The 18336-nt window shown below is 35.6% G+C and overlaps 2 protein-coding genes and 1 long non-coding RNA gene across 3 annotated transcripts; 1 reads left to right on the plus strand and 2 right to left on the minus strand.

The window, feature by feature from the left end:
- Positions 1–3917: 3917 nt before the first annotated feature.
- Positions 3918–4562, plus strand: LOC115228123 (tigger transposable element-derived protein 6-like). The gene has a single exon (XM_029798783.1). It carries the CDS (start codon positions 3918–3920, stop codon positions 4560–4562), a length of 645 nt encoding a protein of 214 aa, XP_029654643.1.
- A 4951-nt stretch (positions 4563–9513) lies between these two features.
- LOC115228124 (endoplasmic reticulum metallopeptidase 1-like) lies at positions 9514–10999 on the minus strand. Its single transcript, XM_029798784.2, has 3 exons — positions 10560–10999; positions 10302–10527; positions 9514–10270 (listed from the first exon to the last, which is right to left on the minus strand). The coding sequence occupies exons 1-3, from the start codon at positions 10828–10830 to the stop codon at positions 9514–9516; spliced, it is 1254 nt and encodes a 417-aa protein (XP_029654644.2). The 5' UTR covers positions 10831–10999.
- A 2706-nt stretch (positions 11000–13705) lies between these two features.
- LOC115228111 lies at positions 13706–14367 on the minus strand. The gene is made up of 4 exons (XR_003883187.2): positions 14192–14367; positions 14078–14156; positions 13979–14045; positions 13706–13946 (listed from the first exon to the last, which is right to left on the minus strand). It is a non-coding gene; the product is annotated as an uncharacterized LOC115228111 (long non-coding RNA).
- Between the last annotated feature and the right edge of the window lie 3969 nt (positions 14368–18336).

The raw sequence follows: 18336 nt of genomic DNA on the forward strand, positions 1-18336 counted from the left end.
ATTATTCAATTTTATAAATATTTAAATTCTAATCAGTTTCCAATTTTAAAACATATCATCATTGCATCATTGTAATTTTAAAATATGTGCGACCATCAAAATTAAAATATTTGGTGATAAAATAAAACTCAAATTAAGTAAAATGATTTTTAATATATTAGCGCCATAAATCAACATATTTTTGATTAATTCTTAAATTACAGTGCTGGTAGAAAAAAACCGGTTTTGCAGTTACTAACTTTTTTTGGCAGATAGCATTTATTTTTTTAACTGAATCGAACTCTTTGTAGTTGATTAGATTTATATTTTTTTTATTTATAAAAAATTTCATTAATCGTTTACAATTCGGATGATTTAAATTTTGCGTGTGAATAAAAAACCGGTTTTCATTATTGAGTGATATTTTAGTTGTTGAATTTTTAGTTTTATAAGCAATGTTAAATAAAATAATTAAAGGGAAGATTCTTGCTCTTTATGAGTTAAATTGGACGATAAAAGATATTGCAGATCATCTAAATACTCCAAATCGACAATCGGAGATTTTCTTCGAAAATTCAAAAAATATGGAACTATTGATAGGATTCCTGGTTCTGGGCGTCCTAAAAAGCTTCAAAACAAGACGTTGAAATTTTATTGCATCTTGTTGAGTGCGATCCAAAAAAATCTTCTAACACGTTGAGGAATGAAATAAACCATTTAACTGGTAAGAGTGTCTGTAGAAGACAATTGGAAATTACTTAAATTCCAATTTTCTCTTCGGAAGAGTATGTCAACGCAAACCGTTGCTTTCGAAGAAAACAAATAAAAAGATATGAATTGTCAAAAATTTTTATTCGGATGAACAATGACGCATGGAAAACTATTATTTTCTCTGATGAAGCATCTTTTCAGATTTTTCCTACTAAAAAAAGGCAATACAGTTATCGAAAAAAAAGTTCACGTTATGAATTGAGCCATACTACGCCGACAGTAAAATTTGGTGGAGGCAGTGTTATGGTTTGGGGCTGTATCTCCTATCAAGGAGTGGGCAATTTAGTTTTGTTAATGGAACCCTCAATTCCGCTAAATATATAAATGTTTTAACGAATAATTGTTCGTTTCGGCGCGAAAAATGGAACTAAATCGGTTCACTTTCCAACAAGATTTGGCTCTCTGCCATCAATCTGCATTGACAACCAAGTTTTTTGAAGAAAATAAAATTCCAATTCTTGATTGGGCTCCGCAATCTCCAGACATGAACCCAATGGAACATGTTTGGAGCATGATGAAGCAGAAGTATTCTTTAGATCCTGCAAAAAATAAACTGGATCTGGAAGTCAAATTAACAAAAATTTGGAACGAATTGCCGTCTGAAAGTATTCAGAAGTTAATTGATAGCATGCCTAAAAGGTCATACGAGCTATTTATTAATCGAGGATACCACACAACATATTAACTGTTGATTTTGTTAACTCTTTTTGTTAAAACCGGTTTTTTATTCACATGCAAAAATTTAAATTTTTAAAATTTCGGCCGATTATTGAAATTTTCTAAAAGTAAAAAAGATTATATAATAATCAACTTCAAACTCTTTATTTCATTTAGAAAATTAATAGCTATCCGCCAAAAAAGTTAGTAACTGCAAAACCGGTTTTTTTTTCTACCAGCACTGTATACTTGTCAAGTTAATTTGATCAAACCTATTTATGTTGTTTTTTTTCCATTTTGAACTACGTCTTTAGCAGAAAAAAACAACCAGAAATGATAGGCCGAGGCGGGCCTTTTTAGCAACAAAAACGACTGTCACAAATCTCACAAATAAAAAGATAAATTTTAAAATTTCTCGAAACCAAAAATTGGTTCAAACTTGACAAAAAGTGAAACTGTAAGATATAAATAAAAAAGTAATCTCAAAGTCTGAATTGCTGAATAATCCATTGATGAACAACAGTCGGAAAGTCGTTGTTAAAGTTTAAAAATCACCTGGAATTTTAGAGAAACGGAAATAGAATTGAAGCATTCCCTAATTTGGAAATTTATCAAGTGAAATCGGACTTCACTCAACGGAACAAGGTTCTCCTAATTTTGTTATTTGAGGATGCGTCTTTATTGACACAGCCTACATTTTGGCGTATTCTTCGAACATTTTGTACTTAAAAAAAACTGGAACCTTTTTCGCCACTGAAGAAATGTCTGCAGTCATGTTAAAATCTCTTTGTAGATTCTTTTAGTTTTTATTTTCTTAGGCTATTAGATAACCCTACAGTTATAGTTGTCGATTTTCACGTCTCAAAACTTACATATCAGTTTTTCTTCTTTCAAAAATATTTACTATCACACATTAGCTCTGTATGATTTTAATACTTTATTAATGTTTTTTTTATTTATCCTTATTTTAATTGGAAAACCTAATAAATTAAAACATTCTCATTCGTCTGTTAGATCAGGTTTTTGTACCACATTCCTTGTCTTTTGTCATTTTATTTTTTATATATTTTGAAGGAATAATTTTTCATGACTTTTCATTTAATGATTACATTATTTGAAATTTCATCGTTTAATATTTATTTCGATTTTATTCCTTTCAAATCATTTTTATTTTAGTCATATTGAAATTTTTACATTTTTTCTGATTTTATGTTCCTTTTTAACACCTACGGCATTCATATACACACCTCACATATCCGACAAAATTATTATAAAATAATGACCAGTTCTTAAAGAGGTCAGAAAATGTGGGTTATAGTCCCTATTGTGATAGTACTTGATATTTTCATTGATTTGTTGTTTTTCTGGTCAATACACCACATTCCATGACAACTGGCCATTATTCATTACTTTTGTTTTGTAAATGTATCTTTTGTTATTTTGCCATACGTGTGCTCGTGTTTGCAGTAGATGACAAATTAAGCCCTGAGGGGTTCTCAATTAAGCTTGGAAAACTATTACAGTACGACCCCGGTTTGGGGCAGACCCCATGGGTGGGGCACCCTCGGTTTTGGGGCACCCCCGCTTTTAGGGGCAGTTTTTGAAAACAGTAAATTTTTCATTCTATTATTTATTTTTGATGACCCCGGTTTGGGGCACTTATTTAATTTATTTAATTACAAAATGTTAGTTTATTTATTAATTATTAATTAATACTATTATTTCACGTGTTTATTTTGACTTTAGTATGGTTCGTAAAAAGAATTCAAAGATTAATTATGAAACAAAAATTAAAATCGCTAAAGATATAAAACATGGTCAATTTTCAGAAAGAGATCTTGCTAAAAAGTATAAAACGAGCAAAGGTATCTTTTTTAACTAATTATTAATTACAGGTACTATTTCTCGCATTAAACAAAATTTTGTTTATTATTTTGACGCGGGATTAACTGAATCCGATAGAATCAAGGAATCACATGATCCAAATAATGAATTAGATAGATTAGTTTTTGAAACTTTTCTACGTCTGAGAGATGAATTTCTTCCAATTTCTGGAACTATCTTAAAACTGATTGCAAAAAAATTATCTAAAAAGATAAATTATGAATCATTTAAGGCATCAAATGGATGGCTAGACCGGTTCAAGAAAAGACACGAGTTGCTATTTAAAACTATAAGTGGAGAAAAGAATTCATCTGACCTTTCTACGGTTTCCAATTTTTTTGCTGATTATGACAACTGTTTGGAACTGTAGGAAGTGAAAATATTTTTAACTGTGATGAAACAGCTTTATACATAAAGCGAACGCCGTCGAAATCTTTTGTTCAATTTAATGACAAATGCAATGGAATTAAAATGAGCAAAGAGAAGTTACCCTTCTCCTTTGTTGTAATGCACTTGGTGAAAAGTTAAAACCTCTATTAATTGGAAAATTCAAATCTCCTAGGTGTTTAAAAAATTTTAACGCTGAGGATCACGGAGTACTATATGCTGCATCAAAAAATTCGTGGATGACTAGTGATATTTTTGGGAAATGGTTATGGAAAGTAAATCAAGATATGATCAATGAAAAGAGAAAAATTGTCTTAATACTGGATAATGCGAGCTGTCACAGAAATACAGAATATTCCAATGTTTATTTACTTTTTCTTCCCAAAAATACGACCGCTTTAATTCAACCCCTAGATATGGGAATAATAAAATCCTTCAAGTCCCTCTATTTCAATAAACTGATTGATTTTACTCTTATATTTGAAAAAGAACAGCTTTCTGATTTGAATTTGAATAATGTCAATCTTAGACAAGTCATTACAGTTGTCGGGGAGGCATGGAAAATGATGTCAGAGACAACGATAATTAATTGCTGGCAGAAAATAAATGAAAACAGATCAAAAATTTCGGATAATGTACAGTTGGACGAAGAATTAATAGATGACGTGATTTCAGATGTTATTTCAATGGATTCGACAGATATTATTGAGGACAAAATTACTTATGATGGATATGAATCTAAAAAATCATCAATTAAAGAAATCATAAACATCGTGAATTCTCTAGAAGATAATATTTTCAGTACATGTCCACAATTTTTGAAAATCTACTACGAATTTAGAAAAAAACCTATCAGGAGAACTGAAAAAAAACCAATTCGGTGAGAAAATTACTGATTACTTTTAATAGTTTTTTTGTTGGATTTATTAAAATTTTTAAATTTTATTAAGAAAGGACTATGTTAGAATTTTTTTAATATTAAATAATTTTAATTTATAGTCTAAAATGCAATAAAAATCTATTGAGGAGAAAATAAAAGCAAAAAATCTTTACCCTCGCATTTTGGGGCACCCCCGCTTTTTGGGCACTATGATAAAAATGCTGCCCCAAACCGGGGTCGTACTGTAATTGTGTTCCTCCCAAGGACAGGACTACAGGCCATCCTGGCCATTAACCTTATCCTCTCACATTTGACTTCCTTGTAAATGAAATTCCAAAAAGACAGGCTCTCAGTGATGGGATCAGAAAATTGTCGTATTAAAAACCTGCAAAGGTTTGTTCCACCAGCTCCACCGAGTGAGGAGTCGAGGTATAACACAAGTTCTCTTCTTTTTGATGTCGCAAGGTATCATTTGACCGTTCATCATGGGTACTTTGCCATACACAATAAATGCTGAAGACGTCCATGTCTCCTCCTTTTTAACCATTAAACCCATCTGTTCCACACCATAAAACACATCCCGTAAGAATATCTTCATGTGAGTGGGAATGTCTGACAACTCTCTTTGCCTTACTGCTTCTGAGTCACCAGACACCAGTTTGTATGTGACACAGATAATCTGATTGTCCCCCTGTGCTAACATTTTCATTTTGATATTCCTTCTCAACTGTGCTTTATCCCGAATCATTAGCATGCTGCAAAGACACCACCCCTTTTGTCTTAGCCCTTCTAACCCGCCTGGCTGTCCATTCCAGGATACCATCAAATCATCGTGTTTGTTCTTTATTCTATCTGACTCATCAATCATGAAAGCAAGTGGTGCATCGGCATAATAAAAGTACGATCTCTCAAAGATTCTGTGTGTCCGAGAGAAGACGTTCTCAAACCCACATGCACGATCCATTACCTTGAAGATTGGTGAAGTTGAATCATGCCTCTGGCGGTTGTTCCATTTCGAATAATCTACGTGTGCCGCATACTTGATTGTGTCTTTTGACCCATCCAAATGTCCAGGGACTGCTTCTCACATTTTCTTATATACAGTTATGGATGAATCGTTCATTGTTATGGAGTCGAACATGGGGAGGAAATGTTTCCCTATAAGCTTCTCAGTTGCGACAAAATAAAGCCGTAAGGGGTATTTCATCAGTGAGAAAAATCTTCCCTCCATTTTAAGTTCACGTTCTTTAGCTCTCAGCTCTCACACCGATTACGTAATTTTTCTCTTCAAAGCCATTTTCATCTATATTCTTTAACAAATAACATAATTTATTCCCGAAATATTAAATTAACTTAATTTCATTCTTTAATTATCAATTTTATAGCAACAACGCTTCAAAATTAAAAAATAATCAGATAACTAAAGACCCTCCTCCAATTCGATGATCCTCTCCGCCATTTTGGCTATTCCATTTTTTATTTATTTAATGACCAAAAAACCAGGGTAAGCCAGTTAATTATAATCCCCGTGATCCCCCATTCAAGCGACGGATATCCTTCTGAAAGGTTCGATCCTGCCCACATGATCGGACTGAGACGACGATGTCCCAGGGTCAGAGTCCATTTTAGGTTATCCTAATAAAATTTTCAGAAAAAATTTATCGTTCATTAAAAAAAATTATTTTTATTCTAGATTTGTGAAAATTAATCCATTTTAGCTATTCGAGAAATATGAATTCCGTGTAACCGCTCCCCGTCCTCCTTTTCGATAACATAGAGATCATTTGTTCACTCGACAACAATATACTTATTAACATCAAGTCCATCGTACAGTGGATTCTGCCGAACATTGGCATCGTTGTTCTATCTAAAAATTTATTTGACGCTGAGACCTTAAAAGCACAGTCGTTCCGACATTGATATTTTCTTCGTCGTATCTCCATTTTCTTTTTTCAACCATTTTTTTGCCAGCAATAATTAAATTTTCTAATTAACTTTCTCGGGCTTCTCATAATCCCGTCAAATCATATGCTAAAAGTTGCCTCATTTCCTTTTCACCAATCCTTCCAGAATTTTCAACACCCATGAATATATAAAAATAGATTTTTTTGTCGAACAATGAATGCTATTGTTGTAATCATGAACCATGTCCTTTATGCATGCCAATATCGTCCAAAACAATTTTGAGAAGAACTTGCCGACTATATCCAGCGTTTTATGCTTTGATTAAATCTAAAATCGATTTTAAATCATTAACCTTTCGACTTGTATCCAAGGAGCACGAAACCTCCCACGTACATGTTTTATACCATATTTAGTACATAGAGCATCCATTAGCGAATTGCAAAATTCCTTTTTATTATCAGTGTGTAGAATTAGCGGAGGCCGACATAATAAAAAATTCTTTCGAATAAATCTGTGATTTCTGCAGAAGATTTGGTCACCGACAGTTCAAGCATTACATATTTGGAAGAAAGCAGAAAGCGAAATCACCTTAGAGATTTCTTCTCTATTCAATCCATAATAAAGATTTCTTAATTTCGAAAAAAGCCAGTCTCTCCCAAAGTGATTATGTTTTGTCTAACTTTTACTGGAGGACATACTGGATATTAAATAAATTTGTTCAGTTTTTTTTGGTTTCTGAAGCACCGCACACAATAACTTGACACAACTCGTTCACTTCCTCATCTCAAAAGACCAATCAACTTCAGTAGACGAAACAACCTTTCTACCGACATGTTATACTCCCCATCTTCTTCAAAGCATCAATTCAGTCCTCGATAAGAATTTGTCTTAATAATTTCAGTTTCTGCGCAATCACTAAGATATCTCTTTTACTGTCCTTGACATTGTATAAAACTCAATTCTTGATCTTCATTGGATTGTGTATTTCCAGTTAAGACCTGAGTTGTTTCCTGTAAAAAGCAATGAGATTTTTAACAAATTTCTGATTCGTCCTTATGCTCCATAATTGTACAGTAAGATGGGCAGGATGAAAGCATTGTACAAACATATTAATAAAGTACATAATGTTGAAAGGGACATTTTAAATAAGATCAATGCATCAATCAAACAATATATTGATCCCTGCCGACATCATCTATGCAGGACAGTGCACATATGAAAGCCTTACCAACAAGACCAGGCCTAAGAGTAACTGGGAAGAATCAATGAAGAGAAAATCACTAAATTTAAACTACAGCTTGAGAAATTCCTAACTGCTAGCGAAATAATGATGAAGAAACTCACTGACGAACAGCGTTGCGGTGCTTGGCGTGGAGGACAGGGTGAAGGCATACATTCAGACACTGGTGTTGCGGCAAGCCGAGACAAGGCACGGGTTATCGATGCCTGTTGAAGAGGTAGCCCCTAAATCTAGACTGCACGTTGACATGAATCTGCCCATCCGTGGGAGGTTGATGCAATAAAACACTACAAATAACGAAAACGGAAATTGAACAAGTATTTTATTATCTCATATAAAAATTCATAATCGTACCATCAACTCCTTGTTTCCTCATCGATGCCGGCTATCATCTCTGAAGAATTAGACACGATCCCTGCGTCCACAACCGGCTCTTTGATCGTGTCTCCATTGTCGTTCTCAGGGAAGCAGTTTTTTAATTCTCTCTCGGGTAGTCCCTGATTGTCTTTATTTCGTTTATTTATAAAATATGTCTCTTTAAAAAATTATAATGGTTGTCCTATTCATTTAGTCAATATGATATTTAATTGAGATCAATTGAATTAAATTTAGCTCTAATGACCGTCGGGGCTATCCAACTTGGAATAGTCTTCAAAAACTCCTGAAATGAGTTCGTATCAAAGTTGCTATGTTCAAGAAGATTCCAGGAAACAGCAAACTTTGCAAGGACTGAATTCCCTGAGGACTAGACGAATTGACTTATATAAGCAAACCTTCACATCAAAGCTCAGTTTGAATAAAGAGGAGGGCAAGCCCTGAGCATAGTAAATAAATGTATTTCCAGATGCGTTCAAATTGTAAGTCTCGTTAATTGTGATGAGGTCAATTCTGGTTAGAACAGAGTGAACGGGCAGAATGACAAAACTGCAGTGGTCAGTCACTGGAGAGTGTTTATAAAACTATCACCTTCAATTTCAATGGTAAAACGTGTTGTGGCGTAAGAAATGCTAGTCCTGTCCACAACTCTGAAAGACTTGTTAAAATTGATGAGACTACGGTCATTCCACCCTTCCAGTTTATGAAGCTCACTGAATGTCCACAATAAACTAACCCAATATATTTCCGAAATGGAAGGTAGAAAGGATAGCCGTAGTATGCCTCCGACTCATTCAACACCACCTTCTTACCACCTCCATACGAGTCGAATGGCATCATATATACTCCACAGTCCTCCAAATAAGTCACCCCATCAGTCCCCGAAAACTGACGGCAAATGTTCTACAGAAGTAAGCCAAACTGTCCCACATTGTAAAGAACTCTCTTTTTACGAGGCTGGAGTTGGGAGGAGGAGTAGGGGAAGCCGAGAGGAGTGAAATAGAGTACCACGACATAACACAAATAAATAAAGACAATCCACAAGACGAGTGTCCTCAGCTGGAATTTGCAATAACAGACATAGACGCCCAAAGTGGAGACTAAAGTGACAAAAAAGGCCATTAAAAGGGAAATCGGCACATCGGAGGGGATAAACGTGCCAGTCCGACCCATAAGCGGTACGATCATCGTCATTATTCGATAGAACATGTCCACTGACGTCAGAATGGGGATAAAGAGAACTATAACAGACAGCACGTAATTGACAGCCCTTGAGAATGAGGATACAAGGCCAAAGAGGGACAGAAAAGTAGACAAGAGGAGGGGGTATATTGTCGCCCCCAACTGATAGAAGGACATGTAGAGAGCTATCAGTGCATTCAGGAGAGCGAAGGCTTGGAGAACCAACGAAGACATGAGGAGAGGATCGTTCTACTCAAATAATGCGAATGTAAATGACCGAGTTCCAAATGAGTGCGTTCAGGTGGTGGAATGATAGAACAACCAGGAATGGGGGTACTGCGTAGAGCACCAAATTGAAATTGAGAGCAAACCAAGTCATGTGAAGAGAGAGGGCATGGAACAGACGTGAGAGAAAATAGTTGATGCCAAATGATGCAAGGAAAGTGGCAATGACAAGAAAGACTGCAGTGGTATATATAAGACTGTATCTCATTCTAAGCACTACAAATGGGTAGAGAGGACAACTGTAGTTATGACGCATCACTCCATAGTAAGTGGAACACAAGGCAAAGACCAAGGCCCCAAGACAAAGAAAACTGACCAGCGATTGAGGAAGCACAAAAAAATAGGTCGAGGCGACTTCAAAATAGGCCAGCTTTTGGTCAGTCGAATAAAAGTGTGGTTGAACGAGGAAAGCTTTGGTGAGGGCAAGCAAATTAATGCCTGGGAGTGAGAAGGGAGTACCTGCCTTGGAGATTGTGCAGTCATCAATACGCGTGTCCGTGTCGTCGGGCGTGTGATAGACATACCCATTGGTGAAGAAAGCCAAATCAAGGCCTGTGAATGAGTAGAAAAAACAACCCGAAACATTTCCGTAATCCCGAAAAATGCGGTAGTCCGTGTCGGAAGGAATAAGTCCGCTTTGAAACAAGTCCTGTCCTGCAGCAGTGCCATATGGGTAGGGGACCGAATCTCGGTAGAGGTACAGCAGCCAAGATGTGCCCGGACCTAAGCAAATGACAGGAAACACTAACCCGATTGGAATAATATTGATTCCCCCCTGACCCCGACGCTTCCAGATTGACGACCCCCCGCACGTCCTTAAACCAGGGGTGTTTGGTAATGAAGCCGTGACTGGCCTGCAATATATTCTCTTCCGCCCCATTGAAAAGGAAGATTAGGCAATTTCGAGCATCCGTGGCTTGTAGAGAGACAATTCTCAACACTTCCAGCATATTGGCACAACTGATCAAGTCGTCGCTCGCCCCTCACAGTAAACCACCATTTACTCACCAGGACTCGACAGTGCGCTGTCAAAGTGACAATTTATTAGCAGACAGTCACTCGACTGTCCCACACGTACGACAATATTCTGCACTTTATCGTAGACCGAGATGAAGCTTTCCACGAAATTTAATAAAAAAGTCCCCGAGACCACTTGTAAGTCATATACTATATTCTTGGAGTTCTGTGGACTGTTGATAATCTTCTTGACTGTTTCCAGTATGAATTGGACAGTCACATTCTCGTTCGCATTGCTCCCTGAATTTTTCACTCCAAAATTTGTCATTTGTGTGAGCAGAGTTCGGGCATTCGACACGTTAAAGTCGGTTGGTTTCGTTGACCGAATGTCGGGTTTGGGACAGTTCTGGTATAATGCAAATGATGAGATCCACCAGCAAAGAGAGATGGCACTCAAAAATGTGATTAAAGAAATCAAGAATTGGGTGGGCACTTTAACCGCTCTCATTACACACGTCCATTAAAAATTTAATATTTATTAGAAAATTTATTATAACCTTCTCTTAAATGATAATTAGTTCTACATAACAAATAATTCACTATATTTTGTCGCAGTCGCGGGCAAGAAATTTTTCAGGTAGACTTGAATGTCCTTATCATAAAAAATGAATAAAAAGATGGAATTGCATCCATCAAAATATAAATTTAGCATCGGACAGAGTTTATTCAATTTATAATTACTTAAAAAGTTTGTATTCAGAAGGACTATGAAGCGCTTAACAAAACGTATCCAGGAGAGCGTGGCACAACTTTGCTAACGTTGTTTTGCGGTGTGCTTATTAATAATAATGGTTTCATTCTCTGCTCGTGACATATTACGACAGTTCATTTTCAGAAAAAGAAACAAATCTATTGATTGAATTCATTAAATTGATTTTCCTCTTTCCGAAATCTTGTTTTAGCATGTAGAAATTTTGAGACATTTACACAACACAATTTTAAAGGACCAAGAAGAAATCACGCATTCCACGTAATATTTAAAGTCTAAGAAATCAATAAAAGCTCAACAATTAAAGGAAACCTTATCTTCAAATTTGAACGTGGAAAAAAAGTAAAACTTAAATTATTAAAATGAACTAAAACAAATTTTCATTAATTAATTCTGAAAAACTGAATTTTTAAATGGAAATTATACAAACAATATCAACGACAACTATTTTCATCGTTTTTATCATTATTACACAAATGGACAGTCATATCATGACTGACATGTCATTTGGAAACTTTGCATTCAATATTCTTCTTAAAAATTTATTTTAAAAATTCAAAAAAAACCTCCCTCATGGACGATTTGAGCTTCATGCCGTATAGTAGAAATATCAAACCTAGAAAGAATATATCATAGTTAGTAAATCAATTCTAATTATTCTTATTCTGGGTTAAATTTATTTGCTTATGAGTCCACATCATCCCGGATATCACAAACTCAAAAATTAAACAAACGTGAAAAAACACATGTGATAAGTTCGAGCTCATCGTCGTTGGGTGTTTCACTTAATGTTTATTTTGATTAAGTAGCATTGAAAATATTTAAGTGGGTAAGGAGACTATATTAAATTAATTAGTCAAAAAGCACTATTAATTAAAAATCAAAATTTATTTTATATGTATCCACACTGAATCCACGTCGAATCTTCACTAGAATTGTCGAATCCCTCAATCAAATTTGGAATATTATTTTTATCTGTTTTGCTCATTTTTTCAGATATTCTCTCCTTTGCTTCCCCGATATTGCTTATAACTGTTTCTTTGGAGGAACGCACATTTGAACAAAATAGCTCTTTAAGTTCATTAAATTGAATTGAGTCTGATTTCCTGTTTGATTTGTTAATGATTCTTAATTTAAACGGCTTCGGGCATTCCCGCTTCATTTTATTGACATTTATAAATTGACTACACTCGTCTAGACTTGACTGCTTTTCGTTATTAGTTGATTCTGAACTACTTTTTGAAGAATAGCCAGCTTTTCTCAAGAATTGTTGGTTTTTCAAAGAATGCCAAGTATTGGTTGCTTTACTTTGGAATATTCCATATTTACTGTTATTGGTTAGTGATGAATGCCTTGAGATTTTCGTATCTTTATTAAATAATGATTTTTGTTTGCAGTCTGTTTGCACCCTCTTAGGCGTGAGATTTGTTCCACGGCGATTTTCTCTGTTGTTCCTGTTGATAATCTATTTACCACATTTTTTATCAATTTTTCTTGTTTTTCAAAAACTATTTTTGAGTTGTTTTCTTCAGAGTGAATAGTCTTTGTTTGGGTTTCCATTTTTTGGTTGAGATTTGGATATGACTCTTGATCTTTGGACATAGTTTGTCCCCCTTTACTAATTTCAAACTAAATTTACTGGTTTTTGTTGATGCTTCATGTTCAAAATTGTAATCATTCTTGTTATCGAATTTAAGATGTGCAATTTCTTTCGAGAGTTGTCCAAGAGCTGAATATAATTTTTGGTTTTCCTTTTAAATAATTATTTATTACTGAACTATTTTCATGTTCTTTAATTCTTGGTTTAACTGAGAAATTTCTAGCTGTTGTTTTTTAGTTTGTTCATTCGCTCTCAGCGGATTGAGTTGTTCAAGAATCACAATTTCATTTTTCAGTTTCGCAATTTCTTTCTATTTATAAAAATAGTTATTTCTACAGCGTATATTTCGTTGTCTTGCATTATTTTGTCATTTCGTTTTTTCAAATCGACATTTTCACTTTTATGTTGAAGAAGACAAATTATCTTGGAAATCATGTTTCAAAAAATCTACTTTTTCTTTAAGAATATCAATTTCGTCTTTCAAATATTTAGATTGGTGGGATAGCGAAATCAATTCTATATTCTAAACATATATAAACGTGGTTTACTTTTTTGTGGAGACTTTCGTTGGATTTTTGTATTTCAGCCAGTTCGTCTTTGAGTTCATTTATTTTAATTTTTAGTCGTTCTCTGAAATTATTGTTAAAAATTTTTACATTTCGAATTTGTCTGAAATATTTTCGAGATTTTTTTTTGAACATATATTTTTCATGTTCTTTTTTGATTCCATCCCCGATTGCAGTTTTAGCAGCTTAAAATAAATAAAGAATTGTTATACATTGAATAACTGGTTTCTTGACTCAATTAATTTGTCTAAAATCCCGTACACAAAATCGCTCAAATAAAAATCGTTTCCATTCTTCACATTTTCAACACACAATATGTTTGTAGAATTTTCAGTAATCTTATTGATTATGTTTGATTGGTTTTACTTGTTTCAATTCGTGCATTAAGTCTACTTGTGTCTCAATTTTCATCGATTGGATGTTTTCGATTATAGTTTCTCCATTTCTTCCTTTGACAAGAATTCCAATAATCAACAACAGAATCTTTTTTAATTCAATAATCAATTTATCTATGAATATTATCTAAGCAACTAATTGGCACCCAGCGGGACACTTGAAGTGTCATTTGGCATATTTGGAGACAATCCCGTAATAATTTGACCAAAATCCTTATAAATAAATACTCATGAGTGCTGCCTACTTGGTATATGTTGTGAATTCTCAAAACTAATAATTCCCAGTTCAAGTTAGATAGGTCTTGTGAGTTTATTGCACCCTCACTGTTTACTAGTATAATTGGAATAAATATTAATACAAGAAATCTAATATTTTCCAATGATATTCTGGATTAAAAATTGACTCGCCACATCCGTCGCCGTCTTGATTTTTTATTAGTGAAATCTATCAAGTTTTGCCAGGTTTCCTACCAGTTTCACCAAGGAACTCTCCATAAAAAGTTGGTATTCGTCCATTTGAGCGACGATTGCTCGGTGCTCTATTATAGTCGTAGCTTAAAGTGCTCGTCAATGGCAACAGAATTTATTTTTACTGATTTACCACAATAGCTTCTTTTTTATTACATTTTAATTAGACTGTGATTAAACATCAAAACTTTCGACATATCTTGGACCATCTCCCGACTTTTTATTAAAAATGTAAAATTTAGAGTTTTGGTTGAAGCTAGAGTTGAAATTTGATTATAGTAGGGCCGAAAAAGATAAACTGTGTGAATCGACAACATAAACAATGTTAATGTGTTATTCTGGGAGGTGATTATGAATGGTGTCAAGATAGTTCATAAATCAAGCAGCGATACGACCCGGGAGTATTAAAACATCTGAATCCTTGACCGCATATGTCTTGAGAACATTCGTCGATATCTGTCATTTATCTCAACCTCATACCTTCACACTCCCCACACCCTGTCATGGAATATCCTGCATCACATTCGCACATGTAGGACCCGACAGTGTCCACACAGTGGCTGTTCTTCTTGCACGGATTTTCCAAATGGCGACACTCGTCAATGTCTATTTTAGACCGCTTCCCAAACACAAACTTTCGCAGAGATTACTCGCAGATTTTTCAAACCCGTCATTGCAAATGCAGTCGAATCCGCCTAATTTCTCAACACATATTGAATTAGTGGGACAGTTATCCATTCCAAGCGAACACTCCGGAATATCTAAATATTTAAAGTATTCAGATACAACCGACACAAGTCCCGTTCTCCATTTTGTAGCCTGTCGGACAGACGCACAAACAACATCCAAATTGACCTTGGCTGCATAGACTTGCTGTGCACAAAGATTGGTTGGCATAGCAAGGGCTGTCTATTCAAACATTATGTCACGTGAGGTTTACAGTCACAAACTTTGATCCCGTTAGTCTGTATTTTGATCTTTGCTGGATATACACAGTCGGGTGTGATTTCTAATCAGTCAATACTAACAATCGAACGGTCACATGATCCACTCGATAAGTTCTCCCGGAACCCAACGTCACATTCACATTTGTAGGATCCTTTAGTGTCGACACAGTGGGAAAACTTTTTGCCAGAACATACACCCTCGGTTTGACACTCGTCAATGTTAGCACACGTGGTGACTACATGGTTTATATATAAATATAACCATTAGAGGAATGTTCCATCTGATAACCATCATTGCACAAGCACAAATGAAGGTTCCCCTGCTCAGTGCACGTGGAATGAAGAGGACATATGCTTTTGTCGTTTGAACATTCAGGGATGTCTCGGAATATATATATTTGGTGATACCTGTACACATCTCCCCATCCCCTGAATATTTTGGATTGCAGTGGCAGCCGTGGATCCCGTCAACTGTTTTACAGGCTGCCTTTGGGTGACATTTTGTTTGTCCACACTTCATTTCTCTGTTTGTTGAACAGTGACATTTTTCATCACAGAAGGGAGAGAATATAGTCTCATTCAACTACGGAAATTGATGATATCTACCAAACCAGGAAATACGAGTTTTTATAAAAACAACCACAATCTTGAGGTCTTACACATTTGCTTCCGCTGTAGACAAATCCCTTCTTACAGTAGCAATTGTCCACTCCTGGCTCAAAACAGACAGGAGTATTGAGGGTACAACTTTCGATGCAGACATCACTAGATTTGGTCCATTCCATATTCACCGGGCACTTAATGGCTACAAATGAAAGATTGGGAATCACAGCATCCAGAATAAGTGTCAATCCCCTTCCAGGAATCGACTCTATATCCGATGGATGAGCAGTAGTCCTCGATTACTTGACCAAAGGAACAGATTGTGGTGTTCGAGTGACACATGTCGTACACACATGACTTGATCAGTCCCTTCTGGGTGTCTGTGGACATGTGATTCATACAATTCTTGAGTGAACGGGGATGAACTCACCTTAAACGACTCCACAGACATTGCTTCGTAACATTTCATTTCCATTTCTTTTTCGTTATTACACGTCAGCCGCACTCCACATTTTACATCTTCAAGACACTTTTTTCCACTCAATGAAATGTCAGAACTCGTCCACGAAAGTTCAAAGGCGTTCGCAATCTGACAATACTTTCACTACGTTTGTACATCTTTTTTAGAACAAGCGTCAACAGGTCCTGGTTCAGTGTCGTCGTCGGGATTGTCGTTCGCATTCCCACATATTCCCGTGACGTTATTCGACTTGCCTGCGTAGATCGACAAAATGTGGTCTCCGTCGAACTCGACTGTGAAGTCGAATTGGACCGACATTAAAACCTGTTAATCATTCCGAAATCACAACCATTTTACTTCTTTGAAATAAAACGAAGAATCCTGAATAAATCACAGGCAGGTTGACTCGTTGATAATTTACATAAATTTCAAAGTTCCTGAGAAGGTCAATTCTCTGCAATAACTCAGAAATGAGTCAAAACATCTTTGTTGTGGTATATTGTTGCTGCTTTAATCCAAGTCGCAATTTCTGATTTTTCGATCAATCCGGTTTTCATGTCAACTCGGTTATCGGCGTAGTCTCCAATTATCTTCCATCGATAATTTCGATCTTGACTCAAAACGTAGCGACATTTTCCTTGGAAGTGAGACCACTCTCCGTCAAATTGTTGAACGTGAGGATCCCCAAAAATTAGACATTTTTTTAATTCTAAAGGTTTTAGTATTTGTAGTAACTGTGGCATTGACCCTTGAATCCAGAACCTTTCAGTCCGTGAGAACACTGGCAGTAGTATTTCCCTGGCAGGTTGTGACATTTCGCTTTCGAGTCGCAAGAATGGTGGACCAAAACGTCCGTGCACTCGTTGATATCTGTCTACATTAATATGCTAATTACCCTGGCAGACTCCTTCAGTCATTCTGTATCCTTCGTCGCAAACACATTCATAGGAACCCATCAAGTTGGTGCAACGCGAATTTTGGCCACAGTTGTGTCTGAAAATGCCCGTTTCTGTGCATTCGTTGATATCTGTATAATATCAAGCGTGGATTTTGCCTGTGCAAAGTCTTCCATTACCAGAAAATCCTTTCGGGCATGAACATCTGTAGCCGTCTTTTAAATTTTCACAGACTGCAAATTTGTCACAATCGTTGAATCCAGTTTCACATTCGTCAAAGTCTGAAATATCATTTATCTATCGACCAATGGGATTATTTGAGCACTGAAGTGGACTGACTTTGAGTTGGATTTGACTTATATTGGCCGTCGATTTAATTTCCACTGGAATGTCTGCTGGAGAGTTGATTCTGAATATCCCAACATCTGACTGATTGGCGTGTATATTTGACAGACAATTACACTCTCTGCCAGTTGAGATAGCAACTTACTGTTTTTGAAGACAAGAACCAATACACGCGCACCTAGATCGAGGATAGTTGAGCTTGGATGTTGTCTTGCCATTGATTAAAACAACCTTGAGACTTGCTAGTGGATTCTGCCATTAGTTCAAGCATTTACCGTTGGAGATAAACACGTGTATTTAAAATGAATGATGCAGTAATGAAAACTGGCTACAAAAGTCTTGAGTTGGTTGTGTTGGACGTTTGGGTATTTAATGGTTATTTTATTTGTAGATGTCTCCAAATATGTCGATATTCGAGTTATGTACCCGCCTGCTGGAAATATTTTATTCATACTTTTCATGTATTTGCAAAAAACGTAAAAAGGCTTCAAGTATTTAGAAATCTGAATTAGTAGTTCCGTGTCGTATTTTTTGGTTTTTATATTGGCTTCACAACTTTCAGGGATATCTGTCGATTTGTCCTCACTTTAGTTACCAATTATCTTTTCTGAGCAGTGAATGTTTCCAATGATTATCTGAGATGGCGACCCAGTTTTTAGTCGAACAGCGGATATTGGCAGACTTTCTCTTTAACTGTGTAAAATATTTAAATCATTACTTTTCGAATATCAGCCCTCCCTCTATCGTAGTAACATTCGAATCACATCGACATCCCAAATAAGCAG

This window comes from Octopus sinensis, unplaced genomic scaffold, assembly GCF_006345805.1.
Source record: "Octopus sinensis unplaced genomic scaffold, ASM634580v1 Contig09569, whole genome shotgun sequence".
NCBI classification, from domain to species: Eukaryota; Metazoa; Mollusca; class Cephalopoda; order Octopoda; family Octopodidae; genus Octopus; species Octopus sinensis.